Genomic DNA, 21,477 nt, shown 5'->3' on the forward strand with positions numbered 1-21,477 from the left:
TCACTCACCGCTGGCTCGTTTGATGGGTCTCGGAATGTGGCTGGGCGAGCTCACGGCTCATGAGGGCAGTGGACGTCGACGCTAGTTCTGAATGCTCGGGTTGCCAGGGACTGTCGGGCTCTTCCTCGAATCCATCGGACGATCGTCATGGACCAGGGAAACTGAAGCGAATCTGAGAGGTATTAGCGTCTTTGCGCTCTCGGGGTCTGTGGTCGCCATACTGACTCTTGAGAGCCTTGGAATTTCATCCGTTCCAAAGAAACCGAGCGCTCGACACATCAAGAGGAGCGTCGGGTTTCATGCGCATCTTGTACGGAAGCGTTTTCCTTCTGCTCGCACTATGTACGTCTATCCAAAGAATTCGGTGGAGCCTACCGATGACTGATTGATCCTAGTGTTGGAGCCGGTCACCGAATTCCTCGACGGAATATTCAACACAGCAGCTGACCGCTCGCTCCCTGTGATTTTTCCCCGACACAACGACCTTTTACTCTATCTTCACCTTTTGGTACGAGCTTTCGGAGATCGTCTATTTAGCTTCATGGAGCTCAAGCCTAACTCCATCGGTTCCGAGCTGCTCGGTGACTCGTTAGGGCGTCGGCATCCTCTCGCGATATTGTGATCCACATTCAAGAAAAAAAACAGATGTAGGCGAGCGGGCACTTTGAGACGAATCGTGTACAGACCGTCGAACTAGTGTGCGTGAGCGTACGCGCTTGATTTCCGCTACGAAAGCAGTGATGGCGCATTCTTGGAAGAAGTTCTTGTGGCCTTACTATGGGCCGTTGGTTTTCTAGCCGAGCCAGCAACGTCCCAAGCCAGTAACCAGCGACAGGCGAAGCGGGCTTCTGCTGCAGGCAGTGGGTTCTCCAACGCTTTTTCTTTTTTTTCGATGAGCTGCTCTTCGACGTCGACGGCGATGATGATGGTTGGTATGCTAGCTGTTCATTTCGGTATCCAACACGGCAGCACAGCGTCTGGATCATTGGCTGCCTTTCTCTTCGTCGTTTTTTTCTGGCTGATGCGCTCGCTCGTCGACTCGCTCATTGGCCCGTTCTCTTGACCGCTATAGGCGGACAACTATTTGCCTGTAGTTTCAATTATGACACAAATCAAGGCGAGCGAAGGCTTTCAATGAACAAAATCGTAATATCAGAATTATTAATCGGGCTATGATTAAAAATCGGTCAATCATACGGCATCGTTCGGAGGGGACAAATTTTCCACCGGGAGGAAGCATGAATGGATGTTTTTGAGTCGAACTACAAGAATGGTTGATGACGAGAAGCAGGGATTCCCCGACGGATTTATTTGTGCGGCTGGATTCGATCGCTGGAGTGAATAACAGGAAATTCGTTCGAAAGCGTCGACGGAGACGCTCGGAAAACTCCTGTACGCGATTTCTAATCTACGCTCGTCGGCGCGCGATCGGGGACGGGACCACGCCGGCTAAATCGGGAAGGATCACCTGAGCGAATTTCTAAACATCTGTGAGTCAGTGGAGCCTCGGATTGGCTGTAGGATCGGAGGATCACGAATCGGCCGGTAATCAGCGAGGTGTCATTCGGAATACCTCTCTCGACAATGTATCGTGCCCGTTCGCTCGTCATCGGGGGTGTCGGGAGACATTCGGACCCGGTCGTTCTCTTCCCACGAAAAACGAGAACGACCTAGCCCTAAGTACCGGAATGAAGTGCCAGTCGATTGATGAGGTCGTCGTCGCCGTCACCGCTGGCATCCTGCGCTGGCTGCGTGAGTCAGCTGGAGCCCATGCTTTCAACGGCACACGAATTGTTCATCGAAGGCGCCGTGCGCCGTTCATAAGATAGTTAGAGGTCCAGCTCGGCCTGGCCAGGTCTGGTCAGCCAATGGCGGTAGCTGTTAAAATCTGGCACGTTTCCATCCAGAACGACATTCTGCGAGCTAGTAGTCCTTTCTACCGTGGCCGCTACCGCTGCTCCCGGTGCCGCTGGCGGTCTTCAATTGGCGTGTGTTAGTTGTGATGGTCTCCGTCGCCGTTTTCGTGAAGGCAGGCTTACCGATACCGCTTACCCGTTTGTCCATAATTTTGACTCGGACTGACCAAAGTAAACGAGATAGCGGCGCCGAGCTGTCGAAGAAGAAGACTATGAACGCGTCGAAATGCCGGAATGGGGTTTTCTCCGAAATCACAAACGAACTTTTCATGCTGATAACGTGTTGAGAGGAAACTTCATCGTGTCTATCGGCCGGTAGCACCGGCGTAGCGGTGTGAATTGGCAGTGGACCATGGCATTTGATTTCGGCTCGAGGTTGGAGATCCGCTCTCACACGCGAGCAGCGAATATCAACTACATCTACTACGTCGGATGTCGTAGTCACTTCTACGCGCTGTCGCGACTCTCGGAAGCAGGCAATGTCATTACCACGGTAATCATCGATTGAGTTGCGGATCCGTGAGACTCCTCTACCAGCGCTCTCCGTCGGTTCCTGTCACGCAGCTCAGAGCTCCCTCAAAATCTGAACGAAGTATGATCGACTCGGTCAGAAGGACGTCGATCGCGAGCGAGCGCATCACTTTCCAAGCTGCGGATTGATGGGTGGCGCCAAGTTGGCTGAAAGCGCGCGCGAGTCGATCGCTGCCTGTTAGGACAGCGGCCGGCTTAGGGTCGGACTCTGTCTGACTGAGAGGGCGGCGTGTTTTTCTCTGGTGATATTCAAAATCGAGTCGGAGGCATACAGAGACTCTACATCTTCATTCAGCTCAATGAAGATTCCGAATCATTCTGTCGGGCGACGATGTTGCCCATCAGCCAGCGGAGTCCGATGGTGATCCGCATGGGTCGAACGCGGCAGTCCTCATGCCCATATCCTGCATGAATGACCATAGATCCTCAACGACGGCGGCGGCAGGCGGTAGCGGCGATTCTAGAAGAGAAGTTTATCGACGATGATCAAATGAATAGATGGAGAGTAAAGGCTACGATGAAGCCATTGCCGCCGAAGATGCCAACGTCATAACTCTCGAGCAGCGAAAAAGCTGATCTCAGAATCACGACCATGACAACGACGACCACGACGACGTTGTAGAAAACGGCCTCCTATTTTTCTTCTTCTTTCTCTATCTCTCTTCTCTCATCTATCTCGGAGAGTTCGGAGCAGGTGTCTAGATTCGTGTTGGTTGGAGACGCGAACGCCTTTCGAAAACCGGTTTCTTTCACGGGTTGCTTCTCCTTCTATTTCGCCTTCTTCTGTTCGAATGTCGACGACGACGACGACGACATCACCACCAGTGGCAGAAGCAGCAGTGGCAGAAGCAACGAGACAGTCTACTAGCCATATAGCCGTTAGCAGAGCGGCAAACGAGCAACAACCGAGCGGGCGAGCGACCGAACGAACGAACGAAAGGACGACCGACCGACCGACTGACTTTGATTCGCTAATGCCCACCAGTCGTTTTCATCATCGTCGTCGTCGTCTCGGTCGGCTCTCGCTTCTGACGGTGTTTCTGCGGCTTCGGCGGTGGTGGCATCATCGTCTTCATCGAAGTCACCTAGAGCAGCAAGCCAGAAACAAACTAACAAACCAATCAAGCAAGCAACAAAAACAAACCAGCCGGCCATTCGGTCCGTCGACCGGACGGTCACTTCGACCGACTGTCCGTCCCATCCGCCACCCTGCGCTTCGTCCGGCGGCCTAGCGAGCGAACGTACGTCCTATGAGCGACCGAGCCCAATAAATGTGGAGCGGCGCACCCAGACTGCTGTTGACAGCTTTCCGCAGCGCTTCAGAAGATTACGATGATCTCGTCCGGCGCCGACAATCATCAAAATCATCACGAAAGCAATCCGTCAGCCCTCGTTTGCAATCTATTGATGTCTATGCACAGAATCAGATGTTCCGAGGCGCTGGGAGATTGCCCCGATCTCCGCGCGGATCTTGCGGATTCAAGCTCGTGCTCTCGGCGGCCACGTGTAGATCGTTGTCCGGCGTCCACAAGCTCACGATCAGAATCAGTGATCAGTCAGGAGGACTCTGTTTTTTTTAACTGCGAGAACTCATTTATCGATTCATTCAAGTCCATGATTGGAGTCGTCTATCCGTCATCTTGGACGCCTAGCGAGCTTCCGGAGCATAGAACGATTTCGAGAATCATGTACTTCATCGAGCCAGATGCGATTGATCGCTCTCGAGCCTCCGCGATATAAATACATCATTATCAGCCTACGGTATCACTGCGGAGCGAGACCCGCGGACAGACAGCTCTCGAGATGTCTTCCGGAACAAAGTTCCACAATACGAGGATATTCATTCCGTGCTCCTCGGTCCTTATCAGTAGAACGACTTATCCACTGATGGTTGTCCCAAACACGGTGACAATTCAATTGGATCTGTGTAATTTTTTTCCCGCCTGGGCATGCCATAAATTGATCCAATAAATTATGCATCTGGTCGGCGGAGACTTGGACATGCCGACCCCAATGGTATCGGCTCGTGTGTCGATCCCTCGCTTGATATATTCGCCTTGAAGTGGCTCGAACACCCGAACGAAAACGAGAACAGGATCGTATCGGAAAGGAGCGATCGCCGTCTTCCTACCGTGGAACTTTCTCTGCGCGTGCGGTTTCCTCTGCAGAGCGCAGATAACCTTTGGATATAACGCAACCTCCAGCAGGCTACGGTAGCGGCCCCGAACATCATAAGGAATCCATCGACGTGCTTCCTTCTCCGGACGAAGTCTCGTCGAACGATCGGCGACCTGCTAATTCGACCTCGTAGAATGATCGACGCCGAATCATCGAGTTAGTTCCGTCGAACGTTGGCCAATGTCTTCATTCCGCTCGCTCACGTGAGCCGCGGCGGCGCCAGACGTAACAAAAAAATAATCGTCGAGCGAGCGTAAGCTCCATGATCTCTCACACGCGCATTCAGTCACTCAAGGAAAGAACCGACCTAGTCACCGTTCATACTGTTCTCGATCGACGTGACGCTCGTAGATCCGCCGTTCTCCCATAAGTCGAACGGGACATTAGTGGTCGGTTGCCGCAGGCGATCCGGAGGTGATTGCGAGAGAAATGCAACCGTTGAGAACGGAGGAATTCGAGACGGCTTGGAAAATTTCGCTCGTACATTGGATGGCCGGTCGGGACGGTGTCGACGTCCGTTGTTCACTCAGGGCGTCATTGACACCCATCTGTATCAGCGACTTAATTCGCGTTTACAGCGTTTGAGAAGCTAGCAAGAACTAGCTCACTCTTTACGGAGTGCTCCGGCTGGTTGACGATTGTCAACAATCATGACAGACGCGATCCACGGAAGCCTAATCCCTCGAAACTTTTCCCTTTGTTGCAATCGCCGCGGATCTTTGTGCCGATTGAAATGTATTCGAAACAAATCGCTGCGATCAGCGTCCCGAGAGCTTAAAGATGCCTTGCATTTTCTTCTTCTTGGATCGTATCGTGTATCTGGTTTTTGACCTTTCGACCATAGATCCGCCCGTACAGCTCCGCGGAGCGTTCCTGTCGGTGGGGTCCGAATCGAAACCTCACGGAATTATATTTTTGGAGAAATTAGCACTGCAGGGGAATCATGATAATTGCTGACCGAAAAAAGAAAAACAGAAGTTCCGGCAGAGCCTTAGAGCTTGTTGCCGACCCACGGAACTACGTCAATAGATGCTCTCTTCCTCCGATGACATGGACGTATGTCGGGGATACGGCTTCCTCCAGCATAAATCTCGAGGGACGGTTTTTTCCTCGAGTCCATTCGTGTGAGCTCACGGTGTGCTTCGACGCTGAGAGCATTGCGTCCGAGCTCGAATGGACGAGTGACACTAGCAGCTTATCGAGAGGCCAGGTTATGTCATGCCCAAAGCGATAAATGCCACCGGGCGCGCTCTTGAAAGTCGAGTGGCATTGCTCCGTCGCTGGCTCGTGTTATTCCGCCGCTGATACTCAGCGAATTTTCAGTAGTGAAGTCGGTTGAAAACCGGACGTTACGCACCACCCCTCTTCGACTCCTCGAATTCTCAGAATGTCTGACGCATCTCGTCGGTAACACCCGAAGACAAGTGCGTCGAATTCAAGCGTGAGTCACCAAATGCTGCTGCTCAATAATTGTAAGAAGAGTTTTAGTGCTGCCTTCGGAACCGAGGCGTCGAGAGAAACTGCAAGGGCGGCGAAGACGTTTCCGAGCGAGCAGCTATGAGTATGATAGTTTGGTTGGAGGTCGAGTTTCGTATGCTGAGTGATTATGAGTGTCGGTCGCGCGCTCCGTCGCTCGACCTCTGCTGAGGTTTGAAGTTTTCATTCGAACTTGCGGAATCCGATCCCCTGAAGGGAAGACCCCCGCCCCGATGGCTGACTGGGAGCTAGAGCCCTTAGAGCGTTCCGGGGGTCGGAACCTCGTGTCCATCGAGCAGCTCGGGGGGTTTCCGACGCAGGGCTGCCAAAGTACCGCCGAGACGATGCAAAACGAGTTCCCCCGATTGTGTCCCCCGCATGAAGGCCGACGAGAAAGCGTCGGGAGCGCGAAGCTCCTCAGCGACTGAAATTAACCGCCATATTTATTTCAGTTAACGACACAGGCTCCCCATCAGGTTGTTCAGACGCCGACCCTGTACGCTTCTTCACCGACGGCATCAGTGGAGGAGAAGTCGGTGAGTATCTGTCGAGTTTAATTCCTGATGAAAACAAACCGCTCCAGTCGGTACTCTCGGAGCTCTAACGAGCACCATCCCCAAAGATTGAACTCCGGACGCGATACACTCGGGGTTACGGATCCGAGCAGATGAAAATGACTTAAGATCAACGGACCCTAATGGGGATTCTTCCGAGAGCGACAATACGGCTTGATGCTCGATGATTTGTCATGCGCTGAAAATCATCGACGCCGCCGCACCGTCGTCATAGTCGTGGTCGAAATGCGATTCTCTCGGTTTATAACCGTAGAGTTTTGGTGCTTTGAAGATAATCTCTGTCAGTCAGCTCGCGGATCCCAATATTGCAGTTGAACTGTGCCCTCAGCGGTGTCGGGCTCTTTGATCCGTACTGATTCTTCTCGTGAACATTTTAGTACTCCTTCGGCTAGTACTCTCTCGAGAGATAGCAGCAGCTAGTGACGACAGTGTGAACGTCTCGGAAGAAGCGTCGCTTTGAGTAGGTCGCATCCCTGGCTCCCGTTCCGGATTCTGCGGATGCCTCAGTGATCCAAGCGCGAGAGTTCTCCCCAGTGAATGAAATTTTCCCCAATCGGCACCACCATCAATTCAATGAAACGTTATCCCTTTTCCTATAAAGTCATCCTCCTCTACCTTGTCTTGTTTACGGATGGTGTGCCGCTCTTGTTTGTGTGTCCTCTTTCGTCGTATTGGAGAATGCTGAGAAGAAGGAGGGAGAAGCCTGGAGGAATTGCGCCCGCAGGAGCTTTCGGAACGCGGGAAAATTCCACATGCAATTCAGATGAATATCTTTTCACAGGTCTGCATGCTTCCGAAAAAGCGAAAATTTCCATCGCCGAAAGGGGGGGACGATGTCGGAAGCCTGAACGTCGTGAGCGGACTCGGTGATCCGGGTCTCGAGATGATGGGAGTCGATGAGGTCACCGAAACAACCGAAGTGAATTTAGCTGATTGGCGAGGTCATCGAGTGCTCGTGAAGAAAGACGATACCCTACGATATTTCCCAGCCACGATTAAGAACGTCACGAATACGCCTTCCGATCTCATTGTACAGGTATGTTCTAAGAAGTATGCGCGGGCGGGCTGGCTGGTTGGCCAGCTCGAGTGGCGCTACTCATTGATAGATAAATCGTCGAGTTTATACTAGAAATTTATGGAAAGCCCAAGGCCGCCCGGTCGAGCTGCCATGGCAGCGGCTGCCGCATCTATCAGCTGGTCGGCGGGACTGCGTGACTAGACCTCGGGCCGCAAGCCGGTCCGAATGTCGGACCTGCAGACGCTTCTGGCTGCTGGAAAACTCGAATGTATCCACGTATCATCATCTATCTTGTTCCCCATGGAGGATCCCGCCGTTGAGCGAGACTCATGTGCCGTGCATTGATGTATCGCTCCGTCGCAAGCTCAGATATTCTGGTTTCTCTGTCTGCTCGCTCTCGGTGAACCTTCGATAGCAGTCTATGCATGCACATATAAGTAGTGTGCATGTAGAGTGCCGCGAGCAGACGATGTACACGATCCGCCGATGTCACCTGTCGTCGGCTGGCTTACGTACTTGTCACAGAAGCGACGAGATTCTCGCTGGATGCTCTACCCTGGCTGTACGATATCGATTCCTATGAGTCGTTACGATTTTTTAGTTCGTAATTCCGATCGTGGGTGGCTCATGGAGGGAAGTCAGTGCGGCGGCTCGTCGGTTCGGCCGGAGGAACGGACGCTGAGCCGGTCGATCTACATACGAGAGCGTCTTCTGACCTCGGCTCATACGAAATGTTGTTTCTCCGAGTCGCGTAAACTATTTATGAGCGACTTGAGTATCTGGCCGCTCGGCCGGTTTTCCTCCCCGATCGACGTAACAGAGAACCGGACGTTTCCGACCGCTACCGATTCTAGACGGTGATGCTCTGGTTCGAGGTTGGGCATCCGGGGTTTTTCGTAGCTCTCAACGGATGTCGATGAGTCCATCGAATGTCCGCGGAGGGAGCTCCGAATTCTCTTATACCCATACATGCATCCGATGATTTTCGCGCGTAAGAACCCCTCGAGCGGACAATGGAAACACGTCGACGGTACGAATTACGATTACGAGTCGCGTACGCTCAGGACGACGGGGAGCCTCATCGGGAAACTATCTAGGGTCGGTAACTGGCCTCAGTACTCGGACCGAATGGAGTGAAGTCTTATAAGCCGATCGCGAAGACACGCTCCGTGCATACTCTGTTGTTTGCGGATTACTGGGTGAAATTGCTACAGCTAGATTGTTCATGTGCTTCATTCACGTGACATTCACAAACCCACTCTAGCGTTGCATAAAACCACGAACGAGTAAGTAAGTACGCGCCGTACGCGCACCTGTATTCAAGCAGAGTTTACTCCGATTTCAGTTGGATAGCGAAGACCGACGTGATATGGTGGTCCTCAACGTGTTCTCAACGACAGCGTGTCCTATCATTTCCGACCATAGTCCTTCACCAATTCATTTATCCGTGATCGGAACTCCAGTTTGTGTTAGACTGTCGACCGAGCAAGCATTTTACGTCGAAGGAATCCTCCAGGCTGTGCGCTCGAAGCCAACGCAGTACGCCGTGAAGGTGCCCTCGGAACTCGTTCAGATGTACACCGGGATCCAGCCAGGGTAAGGTCAACATTCCACAATTTCCTGGTCCTTTCGTGATGATTCTTCATCGAACTCGGTGGAATATGTCTCGAGGGAAATTTGTCATGATAATTTCTAGGAAGGATCGAAAAAAATATATCGAGTTCAAACAGATATCACAGACTGTGGCTAAGTTTCGTTTTTCTTTTTTTCTGTGATTCCAGGAGCGTCACAACGACCGAGGAGGGAGGAAGCATTGTGTGGGTTTCGCGGGCCGTAATTCGACTTCGTCAGCCCCCTTGGTGGGAAGACAGTGCAGCCTCGACTCCCGTCAGCGTGATCATAAGCCCTACCCCGAAAACGCCGGATCAGCACACACCGCGCACCCCTTCAACGCCCCAGGGTCTGTCGGGTGGATGTGGCGGTCAAACGCAGACTCCTACCGGAAGCTCGACCCCGCATTCAAATTCTCATAGTCCAGCAGGCTTTCTGGACGATGACATTTCAAATGTTCGATCGCCAAAAATCGCGCTTCTCCAGCCCTCGATGCAGCCGGTGAGTGATCGTCAAGAGCAACAACAGGGATTCGGGTAGCGGTGTGCGTGATCTTCGAATGTAGGAGAACGTTTCCAAAATCGTGACCGGAATCGTGCCGTCGTCGACAGTGCATCGGCACGTCACAGCTGCGTGCCGGCAAGCTTCATTCTCGATTCGCAGCTAATTCGATTCAAGGACTCCTTGCTCTCTGGCCTTGATAAGTAGAGCTGGTCACTCACTATGTCTGTGAGAGTTTCGCCGCCGTCGCTGCCGACGTCGAGAGCGGCCCTGTCTGAGTGAGGATGGGTGAAGGGTTGCCGCTGCTGCTGCTGCCGCCGCCTCTGCTGCCGTAGGAACTGATGACGTTCTTGAGTCTACACCGTGCTAACGAAGACCAGCCTTACCAGCAGCATGTCTGCTACGTCTACCACGATCTACCGATGCGAGTAGCGGGCGCTAGTATTTTACGGAGAGCTGGCAAGATGAATGAGATGCGTCTCCTTGGGCTGGCGGCTTGGTTCGCTCGTTCGGTCTCTCCGTTGGTAGTTTGTGAACTCGTTCGCCTTAATTTCTTGCCTCTTGCCCGCATCCGCTGGTCGACGGCCGCTTACTCCGTTCGGCTGCCGTGAACTGTAGCATCGACCAGACGGTGGCGGCGGCGGCGCATCAAGGGCTCATTACTACTACCCAACTACTCCCTCACCGACAGCAAGACCAACTTGATAGATTCGTGGTCGTTCGGGCTCGGTGTCCCTCATTAGCTCAGGCTTCGACTGCAGCTTTTAGCGCAAACTCATTGCAGGGGCTGCTCCCTCGTACGGAGCAGCTCGAGAGGAAAAATTATTGTCGATGTAAGCCCCGTGAAAGTCTTCCGAGACATTCGTTCTGATCCCGGATCGGGGAAAGTCGAAGCTCCGAATTCGTTCATGGGCATTTCCCCGCAGGCTGTGAAGGATCGGCCTATGGGATCCTTAAGTCTTTATCTTCCTTCTCTTGTAACTGAGCGTATTCCACTGATACGCAGTGGTTTCAGGCGAGTGCTGCAGCGGCTGCGATGAGCTCTCTGGGTGGACAGAGTTGTTCCTCACCTACGCCACCCCATGGAGCGGGAAGCAGCAGCAACGGTGGATCTCCGCTTGTAAATTCGGGAGGACCGACATACGATGACGATATGGTCGCAGTGGATCTCAGCAAACCTGCAGCAACGTCCTCAATGTCGTCATCGCTGACGAGTCCCCCTCCGTTGATGAGTACGCTCAACAGCCTCAGTGGGAACAACCTCAACAACAATAACAACAACAACAACACGACTAACAACAACAATCTCTACAAACTGCCGGCTGTGGGCAGCCCGCAGTCCATCATTCAGCCCGCATTCTCTATGGCCGCGCAGAATCTTCTGCCCTCTTCGCAGCCAGAAGTGAGTATTTTATATCTTGCGACTCTTCCTTGTCCCCGGGGCTCAGATCAGAGTCCCCGTCGGAGGAGCTTCCTTTTCGATTCGCTGTCTCCGACGATCCACACGTCGTCTCAGTCTTCGATCCATCGAGGGTGGTTCCTGAGAGCTGGGCGATCTGCCGGAATTTTCCCCGTACATTTTCCCGCACTGAACGGGAAATTAGCGGCGCAAATTTCCATTTGTCATGCTCCGAGTCGAATGCCACAGAATCGCTCAGACAGATTGCTTTACGCTCGATGTGTTCGGTAATAAAGCGTTTCGTCGTCAGTGGGTTTTCTAACCTTCTTCTCGACTAGAACGCGAACCTAGTCGACAGTGAATAGCAGAGCACTGACTGACAGAAAGGCAAGCAAGCGGACGAGCGAGTGATTGAGCCAGATAAATAGAATTCCTAAGCTAGCTAAGTGGTGTTTCTGAAGTTTATCTGGTTAGGTATTTCAAATAGCAACGGTGCGTTCGGCGGCATTCCAACAAGAACTTTTGCGAGCAATATCGACACGACAGAGACCTTGAACTGCAGTAACGATAATGGTTCGTCCGCCCGCCACCTCGCTAGACAGTCAATCAGTCAGTCAGTCAACGAGTCATGCCGCTTCGCTACGGCTGCTGCTTACGGCGCCTACGGAACGCACAACTACTCGCGCCACGTCTTTTCTCAATGGAGAATTTTCTGTTACGCTTCTAATAACACACTGCAGCAGTGTATTTTGCCATTGACTGGTGCCCGCGCAACTAAGTGACTGCTCGCCTGCACGCCCGCCCGCCTTCTTGCCTGAATGAAAGACTGAATCTCTGGACTGCCAGCCACACACGACCGACTGGCTATCTAGATTGGCGTGACGCCTCCTCACGACACTCGACGACTTCCGATTGCAGAATCGTCAAGGGCTGCCGTTGACCACCCGAAAATACGGATAGCCATCAATGCTAAGCGCGCTAATTCGTCCATTCAAATGTTTTCGTAGCGATGATTGTAACGCGCTCGCCGCTCATTCCCCGATTCTAGCGAATTTCTATAATGCAATATCGGTTAGTCGAGGAGAATTCAGCTGTCGTGCGTGGGAACCTCTCGTTGTGCCTTCGCACAAACGATTTCGAGTTTCGTCGACGCGCCGGCCGCTTCGATTTTTTCCGGGAGAGCTGTGCTCCACGAAGGAGCGGTTTTGCGAGGTAGTTCTTTTAAAATTTCAGCAGACGTAGTCGCGGTGAACAGTTGCGAGGGATAGGTAGCCGCTCGTTCCGGTCGCACTCCAGCGTCCGATGTTTCGCGTGACTGAGAACGAGATTCTTACTGTAGCTCGTACAATTTTCTGAATTTTGCATCGATCGGCCTACACGGAAAAATTCTCTCGCATCGGTCTAGACCAGTACAGTCTTCTTCAGTCGACAGTAAAAATCCTAGATGTCCGTGGAAGTCACGAAGATATGCTCCGGGAGAAAAATAACACCTTCAGCGTATTCTGAGCCGGCCGAAGGAACCACATCCTGCGGTACGGGCACGGTTGAGGGTGGGAGGCAGACCGATGAGGCGCTTCAAAAAGAGAACATACTGCTTCCGAAAACGATAAATGTTTGCAGAATGTTGTAGATTGAATCGCCGTTGCGGAGCGGGAAAAGTCATTAAGGACGCCACGTAGTATAGTAGGTAATAGTGGTGATCGTCGTCGTCGTCTTCGTAGTAGAAGATTACGCGCGTCACCTTGGTCAGCGGCAGCATGCGGAAAGTCAAGGTTGTCTCGAAACGGCGGGTATGGATCACCGACTTGAATGTTCCGTTGTTGATGCTGTTCGAAAGAGTCTTTCAAAATTCAATTACGACTTCCAATTGGCGCTTCCTGCGGCAATCGCCATAGTAGCGCTTAACGAGCACGATGACTCGCGGGATTCCGCATCGGTCGATCGAGCGAGCGTACATGTGTGTAGAACGTGATTATCCATGATTCCGGATCATTCCAGATTATCTGATACATTTGAATCTCTTTCCAGGAGCACAAGTTCAAGAAGGGTGATATTGTTCATGCTCCGAACGGCATCCGAAAAAAGTTCAATGGAAAGCAATGGAGACGATTGTGCAGTCGAGACGGCTGCACTAAAGAATCTCAACGGAGAGGTTACTGTTCGAGACATCTCTCGCTTAAAGGTGAGAACCTAATCGAGGCCGTCGATCGGTCGACGTATCAATTCGGCGGGAGGGCTGCTTCGAGGTGGGCACCAGTCCATCGATGGGGTCCATGTTGTGATTCGCTCCGATCCGGATCTCTTCTCCGCCGGGAGGGCGGCTCTCCCGAGAGATATCATTTCTTTTTTCTCTGGGATGCCCTTGGCCCTCTCAGATGTATTTGCATGCTGTGGAATGCACTCCGGCCCGAGACCGGCAGCCGCAACTCTGATGTGGAGTGATTGACGCTCTGGAATTCGATAGTCGTCCTCGGAGCAGTTGCCGTACAATTTATCAGTCGACGAGCCGGCCAACGCGAAGAGACACTTGTTCGGAGCTCGTTGCTACGTTGGTTGCAACCTTGAGTTTAGAGCTTGTTTTGGTGAAACCAGCAGCAGGCTCGCACCGTCCGCCGCGGACGGACACTTTCGTGTCATCATCAGGCCGGGTAGAATCGTCCGACAGCAGGCTTTGTGTTCGATTTGCTAACCGATCGGTCTCGTTGAGAAACTCTGCCGCCGAAGTCGTTAGACAAATGGTTAAACAGCTAGTGGGCTCGGAGGTCTCGACTCCATTCGAGCGCGTGGGCCGCTCGCTGAGTAGGGTTCGCACCTCGATGGACCGACTCCGTCGACGTCATCGTCGGCGAAGACAGCACCAATCTCGGCGAGGGCGATAACAAAAGCAAATTTCTCCTTCGAAATGACGGGATGTCATTCTAGTACGCGTATGACGTCAGTTGAACTTTCCGTGTGGAGTACATTGGCATTAGACTCCGTCCGGACCGTCATCAGAGCCGGCAGGCTGCGCTTAGGCTGAGCGAGGATCCGATCTGGAGAAAAATGAGCGAGTCTCGAGACGAGAAGGAGAAAAGCACGCTCACGTTTCATGGGAACTTGGACGAATGTCTCCAATCTTGGCCCAACGGCGCTCAGCTCTCGCGCGTCTGTATGGTGATGCGGTTTGTGCTGAGCATTGCCCTCCACCTACCGGAGCGGTGTTCAGCTCGTCCCGAGAAGGTCGCTTCTGCTCTCCTAGTCCATGACGTCTCACGTGCGTAGGCTACCGGCAAAACAACACCCATGTTATCGTTGCTATGATTATTTTAGTCGAGAATGTTCTTCCGTGCGAAAGTCGTATTCAGGTTTCTCACTGACGTACGATCGAATCCAATTCCTGGACCTGAGCAACTGCATGGAATTGCTTGAAGTTACATGTCGTAGGAAGGAATTCGGCAGATCATGGCACGCTAGCAGAACACGCTTGGTACTTGATACAAGTCCAAATGCGAGGGTATATCGAGCCAATTAGAGAGATTCATAATTGTCAAGAATCCATTCTGACGCTCCTCGTAATCGCGAGCCTCTGAAGAAAGCCTTGATGAAAGGGGGGCAAAGGAGGGACTTCCACCAGATTTCCGTCTACGAAAGTCTCTGGTCAGCGTTCTCGCGCTCCTCGGCGATGAGCTCGTGACAGACGATGAAGTTCTGGAAGCTGACGTTTCTCTCACGTTCCAGGCAAAAGTGGCGAACACCATTCGCTTGGTAGCGATGGTTGTGGGGGAAGTGTCGCCGAAGAGCAGATGGACTATGCCTTTGATGCCCAAGGAGTGCGACAACAACATCACTCGTCGAGTGAGTATCACAGTGCAGGTGTACTTCCATCAGAGTCTACGTCGTGAGCTCAGCCAACGCGGTTGTCAGTCAATGTTGCCGCCGCTAATACTTGTTCTCCGTAATAACTCTATGCGTACCTCGAATCGAGACCGACGGAAAAAATTGTTCCGTCCATCTGAGTGGTCCTCTTTACGGAGCGCACTTAAAACTCGGCTTCCATCCGACTCATTCAACGCGCAGCTGTGCGAGCTCCTCGGTCCTTCTTTGCATTTTCGAGTCGTTCAACGTTATCAGCACACCCTGTAGTCGCTACGACGGGTAACAGGATCGCGGATGGCGCATCCTTCCTGCGGAAGGAAATTGTGTGATCAGATCCATTCCGGGAACATTTAAGCCGTTCCGAATACACATCGCCAAGAATCTGCGGAAGACCTGATGTCAAGAAGGCCACGAATGATCGGAGAGCTCTTCCATCGGCATTAGAATATGCATCACTCTTTTCGGCCGAAAGAGTCCGATTCTGCGTTCGCAGAATGCGTAGCCTTTAAGGTCTGGTTCCGTGTGTTGAATTTTCTCAGTAACCCGATCGTGGTCTGTAGTCCCAGAACGCTGTGTCCCCAGAACAGCGCCAGTACCGGTTTATCTTAGGGCAGCTGACTCAAACAAAAGTTCCGGTTAGAGCACACGAAACGTCGACTCCACGGGCTTTTTTCTCGAATCTAGGCTTCTCCTCTCATTATACATACATATTCCGTTTTCTCTTGGGATTTCCTCGATGTGTTCCTCTGAACACGTCCGGTGATATTTACGGTTCTTGCCTCGAAACGTTCGAGAGAATAATCAATAGGGTCTTGCACGCCGCTTGGAGGGATGGACGCTTCGAGGAACACGAGTCGGTGGAACGATCTCAGAAAATGATTGTTTTTGTAATCTCGCCCAAAACTGGGGAAAACATCATCCCTTCCCGAAAATCCAGCGTGCATAATAAGAGAGAAGACATTAGCTTACGGTTATACAACATTTACGCTGCTTGAGTCCTATTGATCGTACCCGGATATTCTCCCGTTCCACCGCTCGGGATCGGAGAACCTGGGTTGTGGTTTGGATTCCATGCTGGAATTTTCGCGTTTCTCATAGCCTCGTTTCTTTCCAGGTGGAAGTCCTTATCAACTGGTTCCATCGATAGCCACAACTCCCAACGAAAATAACAATCACATACCCGTCTACCCATGGACTTCGTTGGTTCCGTTCCTCGGTGAGTTAGTTGCATCAGTAGGTACCGGAATCGAGCCCCGCTTCGATTAGCGTCTCTCTCATAAGGAAAATCCATGCACGAACAGCGCTAGCGGGCGATTTCGTTTCAAAGAGTCGAGCGAAGTCAAAAGCCTCAGAACAACTCGTCGGTCCCAGTAGACATGTGATTTTCCATCAATATCCCGAAAGTGAGATTAGAGGACTCCTCGAGTTCGAATTCAAAGCTGGTCTTACAACATATGCGAACGAGAAAGAATCAAAGTATGTGGCCCTCCTCGACGGGGCACAGCTAGCTATTGGGCCTTTGCGTAACGACAATGTCTTTTTCGTTTCTTTGCCAACGCCTGACGCCGAACCACGTTCCATCCAACGTGACTCGATACGGCGTAGGTCTCCGTATGCTGGTCTCGAGCGTGGGAGACACGGCCACGTTGGGGAGCCTGTTGTCCGTAGAAATGCCATCATGCATGTTTATGCACTCATTTTTACTCATGCAGTCGGGGCCGGAATTCATGGCATAGATGTCTGAAGTTCGGTCGAGTTCGCGAACATTCCCGCGTTTCGTTTTTCTCTTTCGCCCACCCTGGAGCGGCGTTTCTCAATTTCCCTCAATTTCAGGAGCAGCGAGCGGAGGGGGTAGTTCGGGCATGAACTTCTCTAGGAATTATTCCACACCCTACGATACTCAGATGGAGGAAGGTGGCAGCGAAAACGACCAGGAAGATCTGGATGAAGTATTTGTGAGCGATAATGGACCCGCCAGTGCTGAAGACAAACTTGGGGTACCCGGAGTCGTCCTTAGTGGCGTGAGCGGAGGCGCACGGAAGAAGAGCGGGAGCACTTCGAGCAAGGATGGGCGGGATAGCAGCGGCGCCTTGACAGGCAGCCACATCCGACGTCCGATGAACGCGTTCATGATCTTCAGCAAACGTCACCGAGCGCTCGTTCATCAGCGTCATCCTAACCAGGACAACCGGACGGTATCGAAAATCCTCGGAGAGTGGTGGTACGCCCTGAAGCCACATGAGAAGCAACAGTATCACGACATGGCATTCAAGGTCAAGGAGGAACACTTCAAGAAGCATCCCGAATGGAAATGGTGCAGTCGCGAGCGCAAGAAAAGCGAAAACGCGCCGGGTGGCTCGGGAAGACGAGAAGATGGCGACGACAATAGCGATCAAGAAGAACAGCCTGGAGCTCTCAGTTGTGGAAATCTCCTTGGCCTGCCGCACGGCACTTCACCTTCGACCTCAATGTGAGTTGTTTTTCTCGTCTTCATCAATTTCGTTATCCCTTTCGGTTCGGAATATCCATTTACCGGAGTTCGTTTCGCGACATAACAGCGATGGAATGTCGGAGAAAATTCAAACGGAATCGAGTACTGATCCCCTCTCTCCTTCTAGTTCCAGTCCGTTGCCTCATTCGCCTTTGACGTATCGCGAACCTCCTCAATCGGCACCACCCTTCGAAGTTTCCCTCATGGAAGAGAAGGTGCAGGCCCTCTCGGTGCACACGCCGTTATCCCCTTCGGTCAACAGGGCATCTGCGCTTGGTCTTTTGGAGCCGCCATCGGTTATTGTTAGCACTCCGTTCGTTTTGGCTCCAACTCCAGCGCAGTTGGGACTTGCGCCTGGTCAGAAGAAACTTCACCATCCGCACATGCCGCCCGAAATTTCGGCTCCCATCCCTGGTACGAGGAATGACGGTAGTCCTTCTGCCTTCCAAATGCCCAAAAGTAAGTTATAATAAAAGCATTCGAATTGAATATCCAGACTTCCCTCTGGGAGACAAACGTCTTTCAAGGGAGCTCCGAGGACGGAGGCGTAATTTTGAATTCTTTCCCTGCAGAACACGAGCTCGCGGCTCCCCTAAGCGCTCCGGTCGTGATTAATGGCGCCTCCTCGAACGGTGTTAACCAAGGGAGTGAACCCAGCACCAGCGGTTGCTCCAGCGCGGCACAAACACCGAAGCTGGAAGGGAATACCTTTTTCGGGCCCTCGTTCAGTGTCCAGGTACCATATGAATTCCTCGCTTAACTTGAACTTTTTTCCCGGTCGGGGATTGTCCCATCGAATTTCGTTCATCCATACAGTCATGTACTCGACCCATGACTGATCCTCGATCTCTTTCGATAGGAGGCCGCAGCTGCCGCGTCGAGCGGGTCCGTAGGCGACGCGTGCGATACCAGCGGTGGTGATTCTCCGGGAGTCACCCCAATGACTCCGAGGACTCCTGAGAATTCTTTCCCCCTCCGGAGAGTATTGGAACAGAGGCGTCAGCTTGTTATGCAGCTATTCCACGACGAAGGTAGGTTTCGGATCTGAATGGGTCAGACCTTTCCAAGAATGGGAGAACCTTTCTGGACCGAATATGATAATCATCGAACCGCATGTTACCAATATGATTGAATCTCGGGATAGGATCTGACCGACTTCCTCTAAATTCAGGTTGGTTCCCGACGGCGCCTGCTACGGCTGCCTTCCAACAAAAGCACAAAGACGTGTTCCCTAATAAGCAGACGCTGCAGCTCAAAATTCGCGAGGTGCGCCAGAAGCAGAAGGCGAGCTCGCCTCATCCGACCCAACAGCAGCAAACACCCCAACAACAGCAGCAACAACACCAGCAGCAACAACAACAGCAACAGCAGCTGCAAGCTCAACAGGCAGGGATGGTTTCCCAGGGGGGACACCAGGAAAACCTAGTTGAGTGAAAAGAGACCCACATTATGTAAATGCATTAGTTGTTCCCAAAAATTCTCGGACTACCATAACTACTTGTTGATCGGGTTTGTCTACGACATTTGTACAAAAGTCAACAACAGAATATTTTCTTACGGTATTCATCGTGGTCCGATAGTCGCGGTAGAAGAGAGTGGCGAAAGGAGGTATGCGTTGACGCCGGTTTTCCACCACCGCTTAAACTCCCGTGATTCATCTATTGGACGAGTCAGTCGGCTCGATTTCAAACTCAACATCGCGCTATCAAGATATTCGTTGCGGGCTCATCTTGTTATTTCTCGAGACTGGAGATTGTTATCGAGGGAATCAATTGTCTAGCCATAGCAGCTGAATCTTCTTCCAGAAAGGACAAGTATCGTTGCAATATAGGTCCCGAAGTGTTTGGAAGTCGTACGCCTCGCCCAAGTGTTAAACAATGGCGAACTACGCAGCAAGTCATCGTGCATGCCTTCACGCGATGTATCGACGTCACGCTAGGGTACGATATAGGGTACGATCGATACAGACGGATTTGGAAGACGCAGGAGAAAATTCGGATGTAATTCACACACATTCATTCCCCCCCTCTCCGGGTGTAGGACAGTGAGGTGTGGTTAAGGGTCACTCAGGTCCCCGTGGTCGTTCTCACGTTGTTGGGCTTATTCGCAGTTTCTGTTCCAAAAAATCTCGATCAAACCTCGGATCGTGAATTAATCGGTGGTTCCAAGTCAGTTTCTGAAAATAATCGAGTCATGATCGCAGCACGTGGACTCGACCATTCTCCCTTCATCCATGTGAAGTCGGTGCGAGTCGTTGTTCATCATTGTTGTTCGAAATCGTTTCCTCGATGCGATCGACAGATGAATCTCTGGCTGTCATTGGATGCGGCTTCAACGGATTGAAATCCTGATCTATGGAAATTTCTCTTCCAATCCGACTCAGAATTCTTCGCTTACTTGCTTTCCGCTGCCATCGAAGCGAGCAAAAGAAGGAATCTTTCAAGAGAGCCACCCTCCGAACGATTCGATGAGCTACCCACCACAACCACCACTCAGCGAAATCCCACATATCAGACGACCCGGTCCGAATTCATTATGGCCAGTGTTCGCGTGTAGCGTTGTCCAGGAACTTTGGGAATAGCTTTCATTCTCGACGCGATTCTTCGCCAGAACGGTCGGTATTATTCTCAATGGCGTTCTACTCATGTTAGCACGATAAGTTTGTTGCCTGCCGGCGCGTGCAAGTCTTCTGAAGTACAACAAAATGCGTGAGAACAGAAGCAAGTCCAAACATGTTCGGAACACGGAAGTTAGCAGTTATTGTTCCGCGTCACCAGCGGCCGGAGACTTCCCTCGGTTCATAGGAGCATTGATGCCGGACGACGTTGGCGTAGGTTTACCTAGTTGAGGTTCTGCCACGAAAAAAAATTGTTCGTCGTTTGTATAATGTTACAGTAGACGAATGACGGTTTCTAGGGTGCGACGAAGGAGAAATTCCAAGACGGAATCAGCTTAGCGATGTACATAACTACTTATAGAAAGACATTTTCAATGACGCCAGGAAATACATTATTGAGGTCATCGAGACGCTCATCGGATGCTGTGTGCGAAAAGTAGGAAATGTTGTTGAGATCGCAGAGCGATCCCTGCTCCTGACGAGAACGGTTTCGGATTCAGATCTAGAGGAGCGAGCGAGAGTTTTCGAGAACGAAAATGAGGATCAAGCTTATTTTGGAATCGCTTGCCGTGAAATATCCAACCGTCAGGTCTCGATCAGACTCCGACGGATACGGAATGTCCGGGAGGAGAGTTTCCGGACGAGATGTCTTGATGACTTTGAAGAAGATTGCCTTTAGGTATGTTCTAGGACATTGAAGAGATCGCGACCGCGACGAATCGCCGTGTAGATAAGCGACAAATGCTTGGAAGTTCAGCGGGAATGTTCCCGATGGAAGTTTGCGAGAGATGCCACTCTTTCAGAGCAATCATTCAAAGATCAGTTGTTGTTCGACGTGCGTGCACCACTGAGGTATTTTTTCTGTGACCAATTTTTGTTGTACAAAGTATTTCGAAAGAAAATGTGACAGAATCGAGGAGAAGAGTCTGTTAGATAGATATCGAGCTAGTTGGCCGGCAGCGGCCTCTATCGTTCGTTCATGAATACATATGATGTGCCGGACGCTATGATATTGTTGTTCGATGCCTTTGTGGAATAGATCGTTATTAGGAAGGATATACCTTAGCATTTGTTATGTGACAAAAACGGCTAGATCCGACAACCTGATAAAGATCCGTAAATATATATATATATACATCTACATGACGATATGTATTTGTCATTAGACTTCTAGATTCGGGTTCGGACCATGTTGAACTGTGGGAAGATGAGTTTCGAAGAAACGAAAACCATCGCTCTCTTTTAGCGCGCTATACGACGAGATGCTTGAGGAAACAATCCTGTTCAGAGGAGACGGTTACGTAAGTCT

General features: G+C 51.6%; 1 protein-coding gene across 1 annotated transcript; it reads left to right on the top strand.

Annotated features, from left to right (window-relative positions):
* The first annotated feature begins 5,405 nt into the window (after positions 1 to 5,405).
* LOC100909327 (protein capicua homolog) lies at positions 5,406 to 19,555 on the top strand. The gene is made up of 15 exons (XM_029112871.1): positions 5,406 to 5,504; positions 6,554 to 6,637; positions 7,458 to 7,712; positions 9,040 to 9,290; positions 9,476 to 9,806; positions 10,822 to 11,208; positions 13,234 to 13,387; positions 14,923 to 15,057; positions 16,175 to 16,276; positions 16,897 to 17,530; positions 17,679 to 18,010; positions 18,124 to 18,287; positions 18,411 to 18,582; positions 18,723 to 18,885; positions 19,357 to 19,555. Exons 1-15 carry the CDS (start codon positions 5,406 to 5,408, stop codon positions 19,553 to 19,555), a joined length of 3,462 nt encoding a protein of 1,153 aa, XP_028968704.1.
* The last annotated feature ends 1,922 nt before the right edge of the window (positions 19,556 to 21,477 follow it).

The sequence above is a fragment of the Galendromus occidentalis genome, unplaced genomic scaffold (assembly GCF_000255335.2).
Source record: "Galendromus occidentalis unplaced genomic scaffold, Mocc_1.1 scf7180000077530, whole genome shotgun sequence".
In the NCBI taxonomy this organism is placed as follows: Eukaryota; Metazoa; Arthropoda; class Arachnida; order Mesostigmata; family Phytoseiidae; genus Galendromus; species Galendromus occidentalis.